This window comes from Ornithorhynchus anatinus, chromosome 4, assembly GCF_004115215.2.
Source record: "Ornithorhynchus anatinus isolate Pmale09 chromosome 4, mOrnAna1.pri.v4, whole genome shotgun sequence".
Lineage (NCBI taxonomy): Eukaryota > Metazoa > Chordata > Mammalia > Monotremata > Ornithorhynchidae > Ornithorhynchus > Ornithorhynchus anatinus.
In genome coordinates this window covers 41,348,530-41,371,127 of record NC_041731.1, presented here as the reverse complement: position 1 = coordinate 41,371,127, position 22,598 = coordinate 41,348,530, and the positions used below count along the sequence as shown (strand labels likewise).

The following is a 22,598-nucleotide window of genomic DNA, read 5'->3' as shown; positions in this document are numbered from 1 at the left end:
GGCCCCTTAAACCTCTGTCTATGAGACTTGGAATTTGCAGTTTCACTTTCCCATGGGCAATGCAAAAATTCATCACAATGCTGCTACACTTCACATCCCGACCCGGGAAACATAAAGGGAGGAAAGAGCGGGGACGGGAGCAGAGGCGGAAGACTCATTACCTATGAAATGTCTCTGGGAAGATGATTCCCCTAAGGGCCCCAAACTAACTCTGACTCAGTTTGTCCCAGGCCCTTGGGTGAATGGGAACCATTCTTGAAAAAATTGTGGGGTGGGGGTGGCCCTGTGAAGGGAGTGGGAGGGTGGAGGTAGGAGAGAAGGCCCTGTGAAGGGGTAGGAAGGGGTCCCAGCTGGGAAGTTGCACTTGAACTTGGCATTTCCTTCACTCCTCAGCCTGCCACGCTCTTCTGGTCTGAGGTGCCGATTCTAAAAGATGACCTAACTTAGCCCACCTCCAGTCAGGGGAAGGTGGTGATGGGTAGTTGGAGTTTTTTTTTTTTAAAGTTTCAAGGAAAGGCATAAAGTCCCATTTTAATGAGAATGTCCATTCTGGCTCCCCGCCTTCCACCCTCATAACATGTTGTTTAATCCTTTCAATTTCCCTATCTTCCCTTTATTTCCTTTCCCTTATCTCACAGGAAGAGCTCCTCATGGAGCAACCTAAACAACCTAATGCAACACAATGGAGGCATTCAAAAAACAACACGTTTCTTTCCAGGTTAATCAGTTCAGACGGTAACTATCTGACCCACATAGTCCGCAAATTGAAACAGCACAAGCCTTGGTTTGAAAAAAACAAACACAAAACACAGAAAAAGCAGACACTTCTTTTTTTTCCTCAGGGCTTGAAAACAGCAATCCTATAATGCTCCTGATTGTCTTCATGTGACCTCCCAAACATTATGTGGGGAACTCCTCCCTGTTCTTCTGGAAGACTTGTGCCTCTTATAGGCGGTTGGAAGGCAAAGTGAATTCACTTTGCTTTTCCCTGTGGAATCCTTCTCCCAAGCTGGACTCAGGGCCCATACCTCTCTCCCAGATTAAGCCCCCTGTCAAGAGTTGCCCCCGGACAATCAGACATTGAAAGGACAACCTGGTGAAGAGGAGCCCTCAATTAAATAATGCGTTACATTTATGAAATGGGTTTCTACACTGTGTTTGCATAATGACCTGGTAGAAAGTTGCTTTGTAGGGGCTGTTTCAGTTCCACGGTGCTGCTATTAACAAAGATAATAGTATTCATTACGGAGGTCTTTCGGCATTGTGATAGCTGGAGAAACTGACAGGGTTGCCCAGCACAATTTGGAAAACATACAAATAATTCATGTTACCATTATGTCATGGTGTTATTATAAATAATATATGCATGTTTCAAACCAGGATTTAAATCATAGGAAAGAGCAGCATCGGCTTCCAAAAGAAAGCCAGTCAGCACAGGTGGAGGGGCTCTGAGGATGTTCAGGCCAAAGCGTAAAAATCCATTCATTCATTCAACCATTACTGAGTGCTTACTGTGTGCACGGCACTGTACTAAGTGGTTGGGAGAATACAGTGAAAGAGAACCAGGCAGAAAGCCTACGGTTTGAGTAGGAAGGAGTCGATTCTGCAAAAGTTAAAGGCCTAGGTTATCGGAGGTGAACGGTCACAAAATTCAGCAGGGCAGGCCTGGTTGGTCTCCCCCCAAAAGCATTCAGGCATATGTCTTGTGGCCCGTGGGGGAAAGTGATATTTTCTGCGCTTTTTCGGAAAGGGAGAAAGAAGCTCCTCTTGGACCCCATCCACACCTCTCAGTGATGCCTCTAGACTGTAAACTCGTTATGGGCAGGAAACTTGTCCTCTAATTCTGTTAGATTGCACTTTCCCAAGCACTCAGCACAGTGCTGTGCACATAGTAAGTGCTCCATAATTACCACTGATTGATGTCTCCGATCCCCAGAAGTCCCACCCCTCGACACTCCACACCCAGGGGCTCCACTCCTCAGGCATTTTCCTGGCTTGTGGCAGGAGAGGGCCCAATAAATACCAGTGAATGAATGAATGAGATAGTCTGATCCTGGCTGAAGCAATAGACACTGAGAAATGATGATTACAGGAAAGCCCCTTGAAAATCCCCCAAACCCAGGCAAGTCAGTGGTCCCAACAAGAATGACAGTCAAGTCAGAACATATGAAACATGAATAAATTGACTGGTTTCGATAGCAGAATTGTAAATAGGATGAATATGTTTTATGTTGTAGAATGGCTATAATCAGAAAGATAGTCTTTTAGTCATCTGTGAATTGTATTGCCAGTGCCCTTAGTTACCCTTAGCGATGAAGCTAGATGAGAGTAACAATGAGATGACATCATGCTTAATAGTGATTTACCTTTTACTCTTGCCAAGTCTGAGTTAATTACAGCAAGGTGCAAGTGTTTTGGGATTCTTCTGTGTCTTTAAACTCCAAATATTAGTTAGAAGGATTTGTTACTGATATAGGTGGTTACAATATAGCACAGTAGGACTAGGCAGTAGACTATAAGCTCTAGACTGTAAGCTCATTCTGGGCAGGGAATGTGTCTCCCACCTCTGATGTATTGTAGTCTTCCAAGCACTTAGCACAGTGCTCTGCACACAGTAAGTGCTCAATAAATATCACTGATTGATTGATTCAGAAGGGTTAGTTTGAGGTTGTTCAGACAGTGGTTTTTTCCTATGAGATCATGTCCCCTGGTGGGTTTGGCACCAGAGTATGATTATTAGTTACTGCCTGCTCTATGAGAAGCTGTCCTGAGGATCCTCAAGTTAGTAGTGGGTCAGGGGTTGGGGAATGAAGGCTGGGAAATGGAAACTCAGAAATGCAGAAATGTTGAAGCAATGTGGCCTAGTGGTTAGAGCACTGGACCGGGAGTCAGAAGGACCTGGGTTCCAATCCTGGCTTGGCCATTTGTCTGCTGCTTGTCCTTGGGCAAGTCACTTAGCTTCTCTGTGTCTCAGTTGCCTCATCTGTGAAATGGGGATTAAGACTGTGAAGTCCTCATGGGACATGGACTGTGTCCAACCTGATTGCCTTGTATCTACCCCAGTGCTTAGAACTGTGCTTAGTACACAGTAAGTGCTTAACAAATACCAAAAAAAATTGCATCTGAGGAGGATGGGCTCACACTGGAATTCCTAGGGTAGGTTCAGAGACAGGAAACTAATATAGAGCTTTAAAAGCATCAGTCCTGTTTTCATAACACTTCATCTTCCAATCCCTTCTGAAACCTCATCTCCTTATGAGGGCTTTCCCTGAGATAGCTTACTTCTCCCTACCTTATCTTCCTTCCAGTTCCCACTTCAGCACTCCCAGGTCACCTAAGCACCCCATGGGAATTCTCCAGGTACTTGCCATGATCCCCACTGTGGTTCCCTGGATCCTACCTCTGGCATTCCCTGTGCACTCCAGACTGCGAGGATCTAAGCCATTCCTGAGCCTTTCCCAGCTCAGCGAATCCACTGTAATTCCCGCCTTCCCTCTGTGACACCCAGGGCCCTCAGCGTCTTCCTCTGCTCGACCACCTCGTGGACTCTCCAGGTTCCCGCACTGGCTCTCCTTTCTGTCAGTGAGGAACCTCCATCCTGGACTGTCTATGCCACCCCAGATGGGCAGAGAAAGGAAGCCGCAGCATGGAACTGCCCCCACAAAACCTCAGCCAGGCTGGGGTGACTGCGACCTGGTGGACTCTGCGGCTGTGGTTGTAACTGTGGACAGTGAACCCTGAGGAACCTGTAATTCTTCTCCTCTAGCCACAGTATCCTTCAGATCTTAGTTTTTTGTCTTTATAATGGTGTTATTTGTTAAGCACCTACTAGGTGTCAAGCATTGCTCTAAGTGCTGGAAGCAAAACACCTTCCCTGACCGGAATCAAACCAGGGCCGCTGCAGTGAGAGTACTACCCTATCGTTTTGTTCCACCTTTTCTTATGTGTCTGCTGCCGGGACTTCCCTCTTCCCATTTTTATTTTTAGAATATGAGCCCCCTGAGGGACAGGGACCATATCTAAATCCTACCTCTGCATTCTTTCCTAGCACTTAGAGCAGTGTTCTGCACACTGTATGCACTTAATAAACACGGTTATTACTCCTCACATCCCCACTAAGCACTTATGTACACATCTTCCACTTGCTTATTTTAATTTATTTTAACATTTGTATCTTCCACTAGTTTGCAAACTCCTCAAGAGCAGAGATCATGTCTACTAATTCTACCCTCCCAAGCACCTACTGCAGTGCCTTGCACACAGTGGGAGCTCAAGAAATCCTACCTATCGATTGATTCACAGTGCAATGGTAGCTAATGTTAAGTTAGCACTTAACATTACTTGGTGTGTTGAGGCACAGATGGTGCCTGAATCGGAAGATTCCTCTCAAAAAACCATGCTGGGTCTGGACCAAGATGGCCTCTGCCTAGGATTAATGATGCTGTGATGCCACACCGATCGAACGCAGATAGGGCAGAAAAGGGAAAGCAGAAATGTAAAAAAAAAAAAAAAGACACAGATTGAACATCAGCTTAAGATGCTGAACGACAAAGTAACGAGTTATGAGGTTGACAAAATCAACTACAAACCAGATGGAGTTCTTTGCTCTGCTCTGTTCCCTGTCCCCAAACATATGTGATAGGTGTTAGGTCCCCATATCCCAGTAAAAGAGTCAAATACCTTTTTCTTCCCTATATACATACATATACTCAACACCTCTTTTCTTGTCAGCCAGGAATAAGCTCCATTTTTATCATCCAATCCATGACACAGAAACGTTTTGGAATTTTTTCATGACGTAGTTTTCTCTAATATTGCTTTTTTAATATGTGACAGGGCCTGTGTCCAACCTGATTAACTTGTATCCACCCAAGCGCTTAGTACAGTGCTTGGCACATAGTAAGAGCTTGACAAGATTGTGAGCTAATTGTGGGCAGGGGTTGATTCTTTTGTGCTGTATTGTACTTTTCCAAGTGCTTAGTACAGTGCTCTGCATAGAGTGAGCCCTCAAGAGAAGCAGCGTGGCTCAGTGGAAAGAGCCCGGGGTTGGCAGTCAGAGGTCATGGGTTCGAATTCCGGCTCTGCCACTTGTCAGCTGTGTGGCTGTGGGCAAGCCACTTAACTTCTCTGTGCCTCAGTCACCTCATCTGTAAAATGGGGGTTAACTGTGAGCCTCATGTGGGATAACCTGATTACCCCATATCTAACCCAGCACTTAGAACAGTGCTCTGCACATAATAAGTGCTTAACAAATACCAACATTATAATTATTATTAATAAATACAATTGAATGAATGAACAAGTACCATCATTAATAATAACAATGATCAAAAGAGGAACAGCTCCAGAAACCAACAACAGGGCCTTAGTAGAAAGAGTATGGGCCTGGGATTCAGAGGACTGGGTTCCAATTCCTGCTGTGTAACCTTGGGCAAGTCACTTCACTTCTCTGCACCTCAGTTCCCTCATCTGTAAAATGGGGCTTCAGTACCTATTCTTTCTCCTTCTTAGACTGTGAGCCCCATGTGGGACCTGATTCTTTCGTGTCTACCCCAGTGCTTTACAGTGCTTGACACACGGTAAGTGCTTAACAAATATCATCATCATTAGTATTATTACTATTAATAAGCTTTAATATTCTATTAAGATGTTAGTAAAGCAGCAACATCCCTCTGTGATTGAGGATTCTGATGCCCCGAATTGCCAGAATGACTGACTGGAACACGGAGAGGTTAAGTGCCGTGGCCAACATCACACAGCAAACCCAAATCACCGCTGAATTAGCAGTCAGACAACGCCTGCCTCTCTGACCGGTTCCCAGACCTCTAAGTCATTACAAACGAAAACCCAATTATGACAAAATTATGAACAGTGGTGTGTTCAATAACAAAGCACATCACCCACTAATTATCTGGTATCTGATGCAATAGCATTTCCCAAGAAAAGACACATGCCTCGCTGAAGGATTTCTCTGGAAGAAAACACTATTAAGCTACCTTCAGCTGTTACCAATAACCTTTTAAAAGAGTCCTAATTCTCCCTTGTATGCTCTAGTGATGTAGCCTGAGACCCTCCACCACCGGCTCGTGTGAGCTCTGCAGAGAGGTGATTTCACATGAATTCCCTGGATAAATCCATTGTGGCTGAGTGAAGGTTAACACAGGAAAGTCTTGGAGCTTTGCTTGTTCGGAACTGGGGAAGGCTGAACCCGCAGTAGCTGTAAATAGTTAGGAACTGGAGCACCAGCTCACGCCCAAAGAAGCACAGACAAAAACCTACTGTGATTTTCCCACATTGAGTTCAATAAACATTAGATCTGATGGCATTCATTGCTTTTTCATACTGCTCTCTATTACTGCTCCGGTTACTGCTCAAGTGACATCATTCCTGGCACGGGAATGGATTGATTTTTTTATGAATATTCATATGGCATTTCAGCCAGGAGTCGTCATTAATATTCTAAGAAAGAAGAATGAAACACACATCCTAAATTAATGAATGACTGTAAATATGTAACTGATGGAAAACGTGACTGCAGACATTTAAAAAGACATCCATATTCGCTTCGGATGCTTTTATCAGAAACCTGCAAGAAAAGGTGGGGGAGGTGGGATGAAGAAACAGAGAATGGGAAAAGTGGGAAGGGAGAAAGGGAGAAATTTGCTGCTCTGCCTCCCGTGCTTACATGATAACTCCTGCCAATGCCTGAGATGTCACTGTATCTCTCTCATATCTCTCTCTTGGCTACATAAATAAAGCCCTTTAGAAGACCTTGGCTGTGAGAAGAGCTACTTAAAAGCCAACTCCAGTCTTTTTTTTCATTTGGGGACTGAGGAGAGGCCAATGGGGAGCTCCATATACGGGGAAGTTCTTTCTTTTTCAATCCAGCTCTCTTCAAGGGGCCCACCAAGAATGTGACCTCAACTCCGAGCCAAAGGAGCCGGGGGATCGTGTCTCCGGGACCCATTCCTCCTTCTGCCCCGATGGGCCTGAGGGGAAGAGATGACCTTGGTTGGAATTTGGTCAGGAAGGCCAGTCTGCGGCAGAAAGGATCCCCAGCCTGCCTGAAAGGGACTCCGGGCTGTAGCACGGTTTGCAGGAATCCAACTTCTCACCCTGGAGACTCCTTCATCCTTGACTCTCCCTAAGGGACAGGCAAGCTGACTGTCCAAGTTCTCACAGAGGACTCATGGTGGCTTCCCACATCTTTGTGAAGCTAATCCTCCTCCTCTTTCTCCTCCCTCTCCTCCTCGTTTTTGATACAGCAGCTGGAACCAAAGAACCAATTTTAGATCCAATTTTAGATCGTAAGCTCCTCTCTGATGCTCCTGGCTGGGTTCAGTCCCTGGCCCACCCAGACTCTCTGAGGCAATTTTTAGCAGTTAGACTACTTAGAGAGTGGGGGAGAGAGAGAGGTTGAGGTAGTCTTGGAGCCTCCTCTGTCTCATATCCCTGCGAGTCCAACGAAGCCCATGCACATGTTGAGAGCAGGGCTCATGTGCAGAGTGCTTTTGTCTTCAACCAAACCCTGGGTGTGAACACTAACTAGGAAGGTATGATAATAATAATTGCGGTATTTTTTAAGCGCTTACTACTTGCCAGGCTCGTTACTAAGCACTGGGGTGCATTCCATCAATTGAGGTTGGACACAGCCCTTGTCCCACAAGGGGCTCACAGTCTTAATGCCCATTTTACAGATGAGGGAACAGAGGCACAGGGAAGTGACTCACCCAAGATCACACAGCAGATAAGTGGCAGATCTGGGATTAGAACCCAGGTCCTTCTGACTCCCAGGCCTATGCTCTACCCACCAGACCACGCTGCTTCTACTACCTGCCTGTGGTATGGTGTCTACCCCTGCCAGAAGCGAGAGAAACAGACGTATCTCTGCCCATTAAGAGCTCAAAAGGAGCAGGGAAGAAGAGCTGCTGGAAAGAGGATTGCCCCTTTCAGTGTTCAAACGCCCCACTTACCCATGCTCAATTCCATCACTTTGGTGGGGATATGCTTTTCCCTATCACTAGAGAGATTTAGCCCCATCGCAGACAACTGGAGCCAGTCTTACAGCTGCCCCTCTTGGCTTTGGAATTATTATTTCTTTAAACTGCCTACTTCATTATTCCCCGCAAAGGAGTCTCATTTTGTACTGTGCTCCTGAAGTCCCAAGAAGTAAGCGCTCAATAAATGCTATTGAATGAATGAATGAAAGAACTAAGAACACATAATAATAATAATATAATAATGAATAGTAATAATAATAATGGTACTTAAGCCCTTACTATGTGCCAAGCACTGTTCTAAGCGCTAAGGTAGATACAAGTTAATCAGGTTGGACACAGTCCCTGACCCACATGGGGCTCACTCAACCTCATTAAAGACCATTGCTGGAGAACTCGCTATCACTGGCTCTGAGGCTTAGCAGTATTTCAGGGTAGTTAGAGGATTGGGTCAAAAAAACCGAACTTTTTTTAAAATGGTATTTGGCATAATGACAATAATAAGAATAGCGGTATTTGTTGAGGGCTTACTATGCGCCAAGCACTGTACTAAGCACTGGGGTTGATACGAGATCATCAGGTCCCACATGGGGCTCACAGACTACATAAGAGGGAGAGTAGGTATTGTGAAGCTAATCCTCCTCCTCTTCCTCCTCCCTCTCCTCCTCATTTTTGATAGAGCAGCTGGAACCAGAGAGCCAATTTTAGATCCAATTTTAGATCGTAAACTCTATGCAGATGGGGGATCTGAGGCAAAGAGAAGTGACTTGCCCATGGTCTCACAACAGATGAGTGGCAGAGCCCAGACTAAACCCCAGGTCTTTCTGACTCTCAGACGTGTTCTCTATTCACAGGTCACAGTGCTTCTCTACCGCATGAACTACAGGTAGAACACCCTCCCCTCCTCTTCTCCATTCTCCTTCGTCCCCGCCCCATTTCCCCAAGAAGAAGTCGATGACCGGGTTCTTCCTAAGCTGCTTGAGAAACGAGTGCAATACCTAGAGGGAATCGGGGGCCAAATTTGAGAATGCGATCTTTAGAGAAGCAGCGTGGCTCTATGGAAAGAGCCTGAGCTTGGGAGTCTGAGGTCATGGGTTTGAATTCCGGGCTCTGCCACTTGTCAGCTGTGTGACTGTGGGCAAGTCACTTAACTTCTCTGTGCCTCAGTTACCGCCTCTGTAAAATGGGGATTAAGACTGTGAGCCTCACATGGGACAACCTGATTGCCCTGTATCTCCCCCAGCGCTTAGAACAGTGCACTGCACATGGTAAGTGCTTAACAAATACCAACATTATCTATATTAGATTCAGGATCTCTAGATTGTGAGCTTGTTGTGGGCAGGGAATGTGTCTGCTGTGGTAGTATACTCTCCCAAGCGCTTAGAACAGTGCTTTGCATACAGTAAGTGCTCAATAAATACGACTGGATGAATGAATGAATCTTTAAGGTAGTGAAAGTGATGCCCACTCTGGAAGGAAGAGGCAGGAGTTCTTGAATGGATCTCAGCAGCCAGAGCTTGGCCTCATTCCAAAACACCAAATCAGAAGAGGAAAAAAAAAATATCCATTGGCATCTCTGCAGATTGAAGCAAGTTTCCTCTCCCCAGCGAATGCTGAATCGGCACTTAAATACTGTGCCATCCCCATCTCCCTCCCTCTCTTTCCCTCCCCACTCTCCAATCACATTCTAGAAGGCACGGGAAAGCTCTCTCAAGGTCACAGAACATCAATATCCTGCCCCAGATGAGACCCGAGGTTCACAAGCCTTCTCTTCCCGTTCTCCCGGGTAAACCTCTCTACGCAGGAAAGGCCAGGCCAAGGTGTGGGCCGAAAGCCCGGCTCTCACTCCCATCTGAGGGGAGCTGGTGACGAAGAAGGGGGGCAGGGAGGGGGGAAGAAAGCTGGACGACCTGCCACTGTATAAGATGGGAGGAAGCAGTGCTTCTTTCTCTTAACTCCGAAAAACAGCAGCTTAAAGGAGCCTGGGGCTCACTTTCCTCGTTGAGGGTGAGGTTCCGATAGGTGAGCAGACACTTCAGCGAGATGGCTCAGAATAGTCGGGGTCTAAAGTGACCTCTGCTCTCCCCTCCCTCCCACCCCCTAGCTCGGGGTCTGAAGTGAGCTCTGCTCTCCCCTCCCTCACCCCCTAGCTGGACTATCAAATAAGAAAGTGCTGGACTATCAAATAGTTATAAACTCAGGTTACCCATCTAGAATGTGCTTTCCCCATTTAATGGCAACAGCATTTTCTACTGGATTTTAGGAGTGGGGATCCCTCTGTGCTCTGTCACAAACACTACTGTACCCAGCCTGGCCCTAAAATATTAATAACAATAATGATGATGATATTTAAGCCCTATGTGCCAGGAACTGGACTAAACGCTGCGGTGGAAACAAGCAAATCAAGTTGGACACAATCCCTGTTCCCTGTGGGGTTCACAGTCTCAATCCCCATTTTACAGATGAGGTAACTGAGGCACAGGGCCACAGAGAAGTGAAGTGTCTTGCCCAAGGTCACAACGCAGGCAAGTAGCGGAGGCAGGATTAGAACCCATGACCTTCTGACTCTCAAGCCCTTGCTTTTTCCATTAGGCCACTCTGCTTCTCTATTGGGTTTAGAAAGGGTAAGGTCCCTCTAAACTGTAAACTCACTATGGGCAGGGAACGTGACTACCAACTCTGAGATGTTGTACTCTCCCAAGCACTTAGTATAATCCTGTGCACATAGTAAGTGCCTAATAAATACCACTGACTGATTGATTTTTGCCAACAGGATCTTGAAAGGTTATCCAATCCATCCCTCTGCCTCCAGGCAAGGCCTCCACATCAAACAACCCAGTCAGAGAAGCGTATCCTTTTTTCAAAAGCTCACTAGCAAAAGAGATGCCACAACCTTTCACAGTTCCCCTTTCTGGCATATGACAACCCAGTCCGGAAGGGCTTCCGTGCCTACACAAATCCAAATACCTTCTGCTGAAGCTTCAAACTGGTCGTTTCTGGCTTGTCCTCTATGGAAGGAGTTGGTCCAAAGTGTGAGATTCTGCCCAAAACAGGCTTGGAACAAGGGACCTTTTCCCGCTTTCTTTGTAGGCAGGAGATCTGCATCTTTTTCATTTCATCTTTCAGCCTTAATATATTGCTGCTGCACAGCAAGCAAGAAATCTCTCCGGAATTCAGGAGTTGACACAAATTTACTTCGCTGCCTTCCCCCCAAATAAAATACTTTAACTCCAAGCCCCCATCATTTTCAAGTGCAGCAGTCGCTCCCGTTTCCTCTGTGTTGCCAAGTCCATAATGAGCTAATAAATAAACCCAAATAAGAAGCCTCATGTGAAAACTCCCCTGTCTTCAGGAAATCTGCCCTTCTCCATACACTGACTTGGTTCAAAGATAATTCATACATCTCTCCCACTAATTACTGTAGTTTTGATTCTACCCTGTCTCCTGATTCTAGAAATAGATAAACAGCCCCTTAAGTAGAGTAGCAGTTACCTATGCAAGTCTTTTGAGGACCCAAAGGACCTTCCTTTGAATAGGGCTTTAATCAGTAAATGAGGTGTTTTCCACAAAATCCTGCCTTCTGTTTATTTGCACTGCAAATGGTACATCTGGTAACTAACCAGCACCGTAGTCCAAGCATGAAGGAGGCCTGGAGGACCTGGATGAGTAAGATTCACACCTTAATTGTGATATTTAAGTGTTTACTACGTGCCAAGTATTATTCTAAGTGCTGGAGCAGATACCAGATCATCAGGCCCCACATGTTGCTCACAGTCTAAATAGAAGGGAGAACAGGAATTGAATCCCCATTTTTCAGAAGAGAAGCAAAGCAACATGCCCAAGGTTACACAGTGGAAAAACGACAGAGCCGGGACTGGAACCCAGTTCCTCTGACTCCCAAGCCCTTGCTCTTTCCATTACCCCAAGCCGCACACCTTGGCCCTTTTTATGTGAGTTCCTGCGCAAAACTTGTAAAAGCTAAGCATGCTGTCAGAATCCTTAAGAAATGTACATCTCCCCTAAACCTGGAACCTTTCAAAATGTACGGAGAGGATCAGGTTCGATTTGTTCTCGGGACAGTCTTTGTTGTTCAGGTAAAACTGTAACTGCTAACCTGGACATGTATCAGAGATGAGGTCTTCAATTCCTCCCCCCACCAGCACGAGTCAGGAAGAGTCAAGGCAATCTGGGCAGCCCCACCTTGCACAGCTGGATCCAGGCTCTGCCACTCATCTGCTGTTGACCTTGGGCAAGTCGTTTAACTTCTCTGTGCTTCAGTTACCTCCTCTGTAAAATGGGGATTAAGCCTGGGAGCCTTATGTGGGGCATGGACTGGGTCCAGCCTGATTAGCTTACATCTACCCTAGCGCTTGGTTCAGGGCCTGGCACTTAGTAAGTGCTTAACAAATACCATAAAAAATGGTATTTATTGAGCACTCACTGTGTGCAGAGCACTGAATAAGCACTTCAGAGAGTACCCCACAACAGAGTTGGCAGTTGCCCACAAGGAGCTTAGAGTCTAGAATGGGAGGTAGGCATTGAAAGAAATTATGGATACGTACATAACTGCCGTGGGGTTGAAGGTGGGGTGACTCAAGTACATAAAGGGTACAAATCCAAATACATAAATGACACAGAAAGGAGGAGTAGGGAAAGTGAGGGTTTAGTCAGGGAAGACCTCTTGGAGATATTTTAATAAGATTTCAAAGATGGGGAGAGCGGTGTCTATTGTATAAGAATGCTGAGGGAGTTCCAGGCCAGAGGGAAGACATGGGCAAGGGGTCGGAGGCAAGGTAAAGGAGACTGAGGTAGAGTGAGTAGGTTGACTTTAGAGGAGCAAAAAGGTCAGGCCTGTTTGTAGTAGGAAATTAAGAGCTGATTGAACTCCAGCCCTGGGAGTTTTAGTTGGGCGAAAGTGGATGGGCATCCACTGGAGGTTCCTGTGGAGCGAGCAGATATGGATCGAACATTTCTTTTAGAAAGATGATCCGGGCAACCAAGTGAAATAGGGACTGGGGTGGGGAGACAGGAGGCAGGGAGGTCAGCAAGATGGTTGATGCAGTAATCAAGGTAGGATAGGGTAAGTGCTTGGATTATTAATAATAATAATAATAATAATGTTGGTATTTGTTAAGCGCTATGTTCCGAGCACTGTTCTAAGCGCTGGGGTAGACACAGGGGAATCAGGATGTCCTACGTGGGGCTCACAGTCTTAATTTCCATTTTACAGATGAGGTAACTGAGGCACAGAGAAGTTAAGTGACTTGCCCACAGTCACACAGCTGGCAAGTGGCAGAGTGAGATTTGAACTCATGACCTCTGAATCCAAAGCCTGTGCTCTTTCCACTGAGCCACGCTGCTTCTCTGATTGACAGGGTAGCAGTTTGGATGAAGAGGAAAGGGCAGATTTTAGTGATGTAGCAAAGATAGGGCCAACAGGATCTGGTGACAGATTGAATCTGTGGATTGAATGAGAGAAATGAATCGAAGATAATGCCAGGGTTATGGATTTGTGAGACAGGGAGGATGGTGGTGGTGCTAACGACAGTGACAGGAAAGAAGTCTGGGTCTAAATTACCCTGGATCAAAAGTAAAATTCTGGGGTAATCTGAATCAATTAATGGCATTTATTGAGTGCTTACTATGTGCAGAGCACCGTATTACGAGCTTACAATACAATGGAGTTGGGGGGCATGTTCCCTGCCCACAATGAGCTTACAGTCTAGAGACAAATGAATTTGAAAATCAACAGGCTCCTAAAAGGCAAAGGCAATAAATTTGAAATGAGGTGAGAGACAAAAGAGGTGAAGGATGAGGGTGGGTGGGAAAGAGGGGCATCTGCATTTTCCATTTCCAGTTTCTCTGAACCAGGGTTACCACCACGATTCATTTTAGGGATCAACATCTGGGCCGGAAACTCACACTCACCTCTGAAGAATCTGGCTTCCAAACCCACAAAATTTTAAAATATTCAATATGAACACTGAACAGTTTTGTGATATCATTTAAATATAGTTTTTAGTTGCCAGAAAAATATTATGTCTAGCAATTTTCATTGGTGTATTACTGGCCAAAATATCCCTGGAAATGACATTTTCTGGGCATTATGACTGCTTCAAACCAGGAACAGAGAATTAATTTTAAAAGAGCTGGGAGATGAAATTAAAAAAAAATGAGATGGGAGAATGTTCCTCCAGTTACACAGCTATCCCGAAGCTTAGGGAAACCGGTAACTAAAAAGAAGACATTAAGTGATATTTTCTCACATTGCTCTCATGGAAACAGAGTAGCAGTTTGGTTGTATCTATCAGGATTTCTTTTAAAAAATATGGCTTCTAAAACATCTTCAGGACTTAAGTAATCACTTCGTCAACACATTAAAAAAATAAGTTTAATGCAGGTGGTACGTTTCATAAAGAATTTAACAGGCACTCAAAACACTGAGCTGTTTTTTTGTGTTCCAAAGTCTAACAAGGTACAATTCCAACACTTGCATTGCTGTTTATACATTCATAGGCAAGATAGCAAGTTTCATCCTGCTATTACAACTTTGTTAATCGCACACATGGACCTAACTCATCAATCAGTGCAACCAATCAGGAGCTCCACTTCCAAGGTGTGACTGTTTTGTTGAATTTAGGTCATGTAACTTGACAGAAAAAAAGCACTTTTGTAAAAAAAAAAAAAAAAAAAAAAAAAAAAAAATCAACCTGCTCGACTAGTGCACTGGAATTTAAGTAAGCAACTTGGCATGGGGTCAATGCATGTAAAGCTATCAATTCAGCCCATTTGACTAGTTCAGGCAACACAATCAATTCCTTGCACAACCCTGCTTACCCAAGTCTATTCAGTTGACTTGGAACTGGCCTTGTGCTCTGGAGCAAACTTTAAAAGCCTGTTCAAAGATCACGCTCCTGCCACAAACTCCCTTTTGCCCTCCCCTCTCTGATGGATGCTTTTCTCATGATTAACTTTGGGGCTAACCTTAGCTATGGGTTTTTTCATAAAAATAATTGTATTTGTTAAGCACTTATTACGTGCCAGGCACTGTAACAAGCACCGGAGTAGATACAAGCTAATTAGGTTGGACACAGTCCCTGTTCCACATGGGGCTCACAGTCTTCATCCCCATTTTATAGATGAGGTTACTGAGGCCCAGAGAAGTGAAGTGACTTGCCTAAGGTCACACAGCAGACAAGTGGCAGAGCCGGGAATAGAACTCAGGTCCTCTCTCAGGCCCGTATTTTTTCCACTAGGCCACAATGCTTCTGTTTCTTCCCCAGATCCAGTTCTCGCCTCTCCTTTGATCTACAGAAGACAGGAAATACTGAGGCCAGTGTCGTGAACAGGCCGGATCGGGGACTACCAATGATTTCTCCTGCTCCATAATTTCGCCACTGCAGCTCTAAAGTTTCCATAATCACTCAGTATAGTGCAGATCCAAGGGCTTGGTACAGGACTCTGCACACAGTAAGAGCTCAATAAATAGCATGGACTGTAGATAGAAAAACACCCCTCTGTGAAAACACCAACTATCCTTGGGATTGTGAACGCCAAGTCAGGATAGAAATCATTTCCATGATTGAAAAATGTGTTGAATTCCTCTTCTTTCTTGATTGATGAGAGCATTAAAATGAAAACAGGATCTTTGTTCCTTTGCCTCCCATCTGTTCCTGCATCTCTGGATCCACCTGAACTCATCTCATCTTTAACAGCCTAGATGCTTTCAGAGCATCTTAGGCTGGAAATATAGAGCAGACAAGCCCCGAAGACACAGAGATTGAATTTTCATTCAGATGTCCTTAAAGCCCGTAAGAGCTGCTTTTAAGTAAAATGTTTGCTTATCATTTGCATAATGCTATCAGTGCCTCCTGAACATTCTTTCTGAACATTCTTTCGAAAGGCCTCCGGTAGCTATTTCAGATGCTTAACTCAATCCTGAGAGTTCCTTCCCAATAATGGAATCCTCAGGGTCCCCAGCCCCAAAGCAGCCCGAACCCCTGCGTTGCTTTCCCCACCCACCACCCTCGAATGGGTTGAAAATTTTGCATTGTCCCATTTTCCTTCGACCTGAACCGAGACCTCGCGCCGTGCCCCGTTTTGGAATCTGTTATGGCTAAAACCGACAGGGTCCCCCCTCAGGACCCTCTCCTCCTCTGAGCTGTGGCATCATTATTGGAATCCCTGAACTTATATCTTGGCACCTACAGATCTCTTTGGGCTACTAGTAGACAGAAGCTGGAACTGTGGGTCACCTTGGCCAGAACCGATGCAGTCAAGCTAGTCACGTTCATGGACACAACCTGATGCTTGTCCTTCCACTTAAGATGCCTCCCTCCCCCCACCCCGACCCCCAAATGACGCGTAGCTTCTTCCTTAGCGCAAGGAAGATGAACTTTGCATTTGGCCTGTGAAGCCGGGAGCCTGACGAATGATGGGATGGCAGTGCGTTGCGTGGCTAAAAGTGGAGTCCAACTTTTTCCTAAGGCGGAACCGGAGTTGGGGAACACGAAGGGACAGTGGACGCTTCAGCCCATGAGGAACTGGGGGTGGGAAGGGAGGGACAGGGGGACCCGTCCCAGATTTGCTCCTTGGTCAGCACACAGAGCGGAGCTGGGGCATCTCCCGCTTCTCTGGAAGCAAGAAAATCACCCCTCCCACCCGCTGTGAAACCGGTGGGGAGGGAGGCGGGGGGAGAAAAGGAAAAAGAGGGAAGCCACACCAAGGTCCCCAAAGTGCAGACTTGATAAATAGGACCCTACTGCATTACATTAAGTAAGGGTGAACGTAAAAACGCAGAGAGGAGAGGGTAAGAATACAGGTGCAGTGCAGGGAATTTAGAGCCAGAGAGGAATTGGGCGGGGGGGGGAGGGGGCAGAGGGGAAGGAAGACCCCCAATTTCCCCTTACAAAGAAGTCACAGCCCTTTCCTTTTCTCCCCTCCTGCCCCAACACAGTAGGATGGTCAGAGGGCAAAAGAAAATACTACCTCTGATCAGGGCATTTCTTGCTGTTTTGGTACCGTGCAAAACCCGTCTTTGGCAGGAGGAGAACTGGGGCAAAATGTCCTTCCCCAGGGCACGTCACTCCAGAGACGGGTCGTTGCCTTTCCCAAGAAGAAGAAAGAGACACATACTGCATATACATAGATCGGTCATAAATAAATAAATAAAACGAAAGGGAGAGACGGGTATTCAGACGGCAGACAGTCGGTCGGTCGGTCCCGGCTGTCCGGACCTGTTTCCCTTCGCTCTGGTCACATGTCCACAAAGACCATAAAACACCAGCCCAGTCCCCCGACCAGCAGCATGGTCACGTGGATTCCATAAATGAGCAGCTCATTCATCAGGCTGAAATCAACCCGCCTTCGCCCCAGCAGGAGGAGGATGACAGACAGCTTGTACTGGAAACGCAGAAAGATGCGGATGCCAAGGTACTGGAGGCAAAACAGGATGGAGAGAGCCACCCAGAGGATGGAGGTAAACAAGCTGCAGCTGAAGTACAGCAAGAAGCGGATAAATCCATACATCCACCGAGATTTCAGGTAGATGTCGAAGTTGTTGTACTTGGTGCGCACTAAGTGAGTGGTCCTTACCGGCCCACAGGCAGAGTGCAGGCATGTGGTGTGGGGGCCATGGAAAGACCGGACACGCCGGGGTATGGGAATTACAGGCATCGGGCACCCGCGGGGTTCACTGAGTCCTACAGGCGGACGGGCTGGGTGCATAGCATGGCTCGTCCGTTAGCGGGGAACGGAGTGGAGAACGTAGCTACGCCTGTAAATTCTCTGCTGGGTTTCCAGGATGAGACATGCCTGCAGAAAGGAGAGAAAAAAAAAGCAACAAGGCAAAAACGTATTTCAAAAACGTATCTCCTTCAGAGAAATGAAGTTTCGGTGGTGGGACTCGGACATTTCTTCTACAAACTTAAACCTTAGTTTCTCCTGATATCCTTCCCCCGCAACTCTCCTCTTCCATTCATTAATGAAAAATAATACTGAAGATATTAATGATGATACTGATGGTTTTTGTTAAGCGCTTACTATGTGCCGAGCACTGTTCGTAACACTACTTCTTGAACCTTCACTAGGGGCCAATACTGGGGCATTCTAAGTGACTCCTTTTACCCAGCATAGAAGCAGCATTGCCTAGTGGATGGAGCACGGGCCTGGGAGTCAGAAGGACCTGGGTTCTAATTCTGGCTCCACCACTTGTCCATTGTGTGACCCTGGGAAAGTCACTCTACTTCTCTGGGCCTTGGTTACCTCATCTGTAAAATGGGGATTAAGACTAGGAGCCCCATGTGGGACATGGACTATGTCCAGCCTGACTGACTTGTATGTACTCCAGTGCTTATTACAGTGCCTGGCGCACAGTAAGCGTTTACGTACCATTAAAAAAATCCCCCAAAACATTATTTTCTATTTATAGATCTAATTAGCCAATTTTAAAGGACTCAAACCTTTCCTAACAGGAAACAGGATCTCTGAGAGGTAATATAGGTAATAAATGTATTTTGCTTTGTTGCATGGGGGAAAAATTAAGATGCGGCGAGTTACACCATTCGACCAACTCCATTGTCAAAAGATAAAGAACAGTCCCCTCTCCTACTTAATGGGGAAAAAAACCAATTCATTTCCATTTAGAAAAAAAATCAAGGCATTCAGATGCCAACTACTAAGCTAACAAACATGCACCCATTTCAACATTTTACTTGGAAACCATGTAAATTCATCCTCTAGACTGTAAGCTCATTATGGGTGGGGAATCTGTTAAATTGTACTCTCCCAAGTGCTTAATACAGTGCTCTGCACCACAGTAAGCACTCAATAAATACGATTGATTAATTAATTGATATATTTCCCATGAAAAGGTTGGCAACCAACAGGAAAAAGAAGTGTTTTCAACTTTCAGGTTGCCAGATCAAAAGGGCCCTGGCACAATTTAGAGAAAGACACTGAGCTTCCGTTTCCTAGTAAAAACAAAATCACACGGACTGCAAGACATACCTGCCCACCAGGTTTTGACTCACAAAAGTTCTTCTGACAGGCCCAGTGTCCGGAAGACATTTCTAGACTACAACCCACTTTCTTTTGTTTGCTTGGCACTACTAGTTAGCTGTTTATTCACCTTCTCCTAAAGATAAATGAAACACCTTTATTCTTCTCCAGTGCTCAAGATTTATAATGTTAACATCTGTTCCAGCAGAAATTGCTCTCGTCTGACATCGGTTAACGTACGTCCATTAGCCGTTCTGCACTTCACCTCGTGTCCTGGACATGCCAATTTCCGGGAATTATGAGACGACAATACCCTCATCAGAGACTATTATTAAACAAATGGTGCCTTCTGCAGTCTCCTCACTCTCTCTATAAATTGGTGTCTTATTATTACGATATATTACCCAGCCATGGAAGATATGGTCACCTACACTGGGAGTCTTTATTGTTAGGTGGAGAAATCTTTACTCTCCAGACTTTCTTTTGGACAGCTTCATCTTCTTCCGTGCAACCACCCAATCCAGACAATGGAATGAATGAATTTATTTCTGTGAAAAGATCCAGTTCATGGAAGACTTGGGACTTTATAATTGACCATCTTCAAAACGACTTTTCCACTTAAGCAAACTGGGTAGATACACAACTGTGGTAAATGGGTAACTTTAAAAATTTTTTTAGGCTATTTGTTAAACCCTTACTATGTGCCAGGCACTGTACTAAGCGCTGGGGCGGGTACAGTAATATGAACATCAGACACAGCCCATCCCACATGAGGCTCACAGTCTAAGCAGCAGGGAGGGCAGGTTTTCAACCCCTATTTTACAAATGAGTGAAGCAGCGAGAAGTGACTTGTCCAAGGTCCAACGGTAAACAGTGGCAGAGGAAGGATTAGAACCCGGGTCCTCTGAGTCCCAGGCCCGTGCTCTTTCAATAAGCTCATACCGCTTCTCTAAATAAACAGACATAAATAAATGAATTAGCCCATTTTCCCGCCTCCTCAGACGATACATTTAGGGGAAATCCTCGTCTCCTCCCTGATTTCCCTAACCCCAAGTCGCTCCCCACTCCACCAGTCCATACTTCATTCTGCTGCCGGGATCATTTTTCAAAAACATCATTCGGCACATGTCCCCACTCCTCATAAACTTCCCAGGTGATCCACCCCTACCATTACAGGCTTCAAGGCACTCCGTCGTGTCCTGTCGTAAGCACTTGGGTGAGCAAAACAGTTAGTAGACCCAACACTACCATTTAAGCATTTATTCTTATACCCATATTTCCATTCTCTTTTCTCCCCTTTATATACAAGATTTAGTGTCTACCCTTAATTCTCCTTCCACAGTTTATTGTGTCAGCAGCCACGGCATTTTGTGGATGGCTTGTGGCTACCAGTCTCCCCGGGCGAAGAGCATGCTTTCCACTGCTCTCTCCCAAGTGCTCAGCAGAGAGCTCTGTGCACGGGAAATGCTCAATAAATACCAACTGATCGAGCACTCTTTCATTTTCCACACTGTCACCTGCATGTACATCTTAGGTGGCCCAGAGTATGGTTCAATCAATCAGTCAGTGGAAGCAGCATGGCCTAGTGGAAAGAGCGCGGGCCTGAGTTATAATCTTGACTCTGCCACCTGTCTGCCGTGTGACCCTGGAGAGGTCACTTTTGTGTGTCATAACTGCCTCACCTGCAAGATGGGCAGTAAGATTGTGAGCGTATTGTGGGATTGGGTCCAACCTAATTATCTTGTATCTACCTCTTGTATCTTCCCCCAACTAGACTGTAAGCTCATTGTGGACAGGGAATGTGTCTTTTTATTGTGGCATTAATCTCTCCCAAGTGCTTAGTACAGTGCTTTACACACAGTAAGCACTCAATAAATGCATGAATGAAGGCTCAGTACAGTGCCTGGCACAAAATACTTAATAGATACCAGAAAGAAACAAGCAGCACGGGCCGGGGAGGACCTGGATTCTAACCCCAGCTCTCCCATTTGTTTGCTGCGGGACCCCAGACAAGTCACTTACTTCTCTGTGCCTCACTTTCTTCATCTTTAAAATGAGGATTCGATACCTGTTCTTCCTCCTGCTTAGCCTGTGAGCCCCATGTGGGACAGGGACTGTGTCCAACCTGATTAACTTGTACCTAGCCAGCGCTCAGAAGAGTGCTTGACACAGAGTAAGGGTTTAACAGGTGCAAAAATAATAATGATAATCTTCTGGAAAGTCACGGTGACTTTCAAGGCATGTACTGAGTGTTTACTGTGCACTCGCACTGTACGAAGCACCTGGCGGAATACAGTTCACCAAGTATAATTTAAGAAGCTCCAAGTGATACTGACAGATGCTATTCGATAGTACTAGCGTGGCTCAGTGGAAAGAGCCTGGGCTTGGGAGTCAGAGGTCATGGGTTCGAATGCCGGCTCTGCCACGTCAGCTGTGTGACTGTGGGCAAGTCACTTAACTTCTCTGTGCCTCAGTGACCTCTTCTGTAAAATGGGGATTAACTGTGAGCCTCACGTGGGACAACCTGATGAACCTGTATCTATCCCAGCACTTAGAACAGTGCTCTGCATATAGTAAGCACTTTAACAAATACCAACATTAATAGTACTTCTCAAATACCTCTGCGCTCTATTATAATTTTAGACATTTGGAAATACTGAAGTTATGGCAGGGCCCCACGAGTTTACCAACATACTCACTGGACAGATCACTTTTCCTTAAACTCTCAGGCATACACCCTGATCCTTCGAATATCTGCCTTTTGTTAAGAGTTGTCTGGTAAAGTATTAACCATTCACAAAAGTTTAGGGATTTGGACTTGACAGAGCTAAATCATTCACTCCGGACAGAAGATACACCTCTTCATTGTAAGCGTGTGCAGGCTACCCTTATATATGGAGAAGCAGCGTGGCTCAGTGGAAAGAGCACGGGCCCTGGAGTCAGGGCTCATGAGTTCGAATCCCAGCTCTGCCACTTGTCGGCTGTGTGACTGTGGGCAAGTCACTTCACTTCTCTGCGCCTCAGTTCCCTCATCTGTAAAATGGGGATTAAGACTGTGAGCCCCACGTGGGACAACCTGATTCCCCTATGTCCACCCCAGCGCTTAGAACAGTGCTCGGCACATAGTAAGCGCTTAACAAATACCAACATTATTATATATCAAAATGCCTTTTTTGATCAAGTCCCACTCAAACAGTCTTTGGACTATTTTGGTGGAAGCACATTGCTTTCTAACAAAAATATCAGCTGGTGAGGCCTCAGTATCTCCCCGCATAAAGGAACGGCATTCTCACCTTGACATAAGTTCGGCTCTGGCAAGGGCACAACCACAGAGAGGGGACAAATAAATAGAAATAAAATGAAAAGATGAAAGTTATGCGCTCATGATGAATTGTCTACCCATTCCCAGTATTAGCCATGGCCTCCAGAAGAGCGGTAGCTTGGGGAGTACCAGGGTCCTGAAATACTTCTCTGGTTCGATTCATAAATGAAGATTACTCACTTTTCTTTTGCTGGCAAACCCACAAGATTAACTTATTGCTCCCTTTCTCACTTCACCTGGTCCCAAATCCACAGTCTTCCCTCAGAGGGGCCAGTGTGACA

At 45.7% G+C, this 22,598-nt stretch overlaps 1 protein-coding gene across 5 annotated transcripts in view; it reads right to left on the bottom strand.

The window, feature by feature from the left end:
- Positions 1 to 17,111: 17,111 nt before the first annotated feature.
- TMEM250 (transmembrane protein 250) overlaps positions 17,112 to 22,598 on the bottom strand; it is an 8,224-nt gene continuing 2,737 nt past the window's right edge. The window contains exons 2-4 of one of the 5 annotated variants that reach the window (XM_039911789.1): positions 22,289 to 22,306; positions 19,005 to 19,131; positions 17,112 to 17,810 (exon numbers count right to left, since the gene is read on the bottom strand). In XM_039911789.1, the coding sequence (XP_039767723.1) occupies positions 17,253 to 17,723 (471 nt within the window). In that variant the 5' untranslated portion in view covers positions 17,724 to 17,810; positions 19,005 to 19,131; positions 22,289 to 22,306 and the 3' untranslated portion in view covers positions 17,112 to 17,252. Of the gene's footprint in view, positions 17,811 to 19,004; positions 19,813 to 22,288; positions 22,307 to 22,598 lie in introns of those variants that run through there. The other 4 variants (XM_029063634.2, XM_007657948.4, XM_029063635.2 and 1 more) reach the window with 4 other exon arrangements.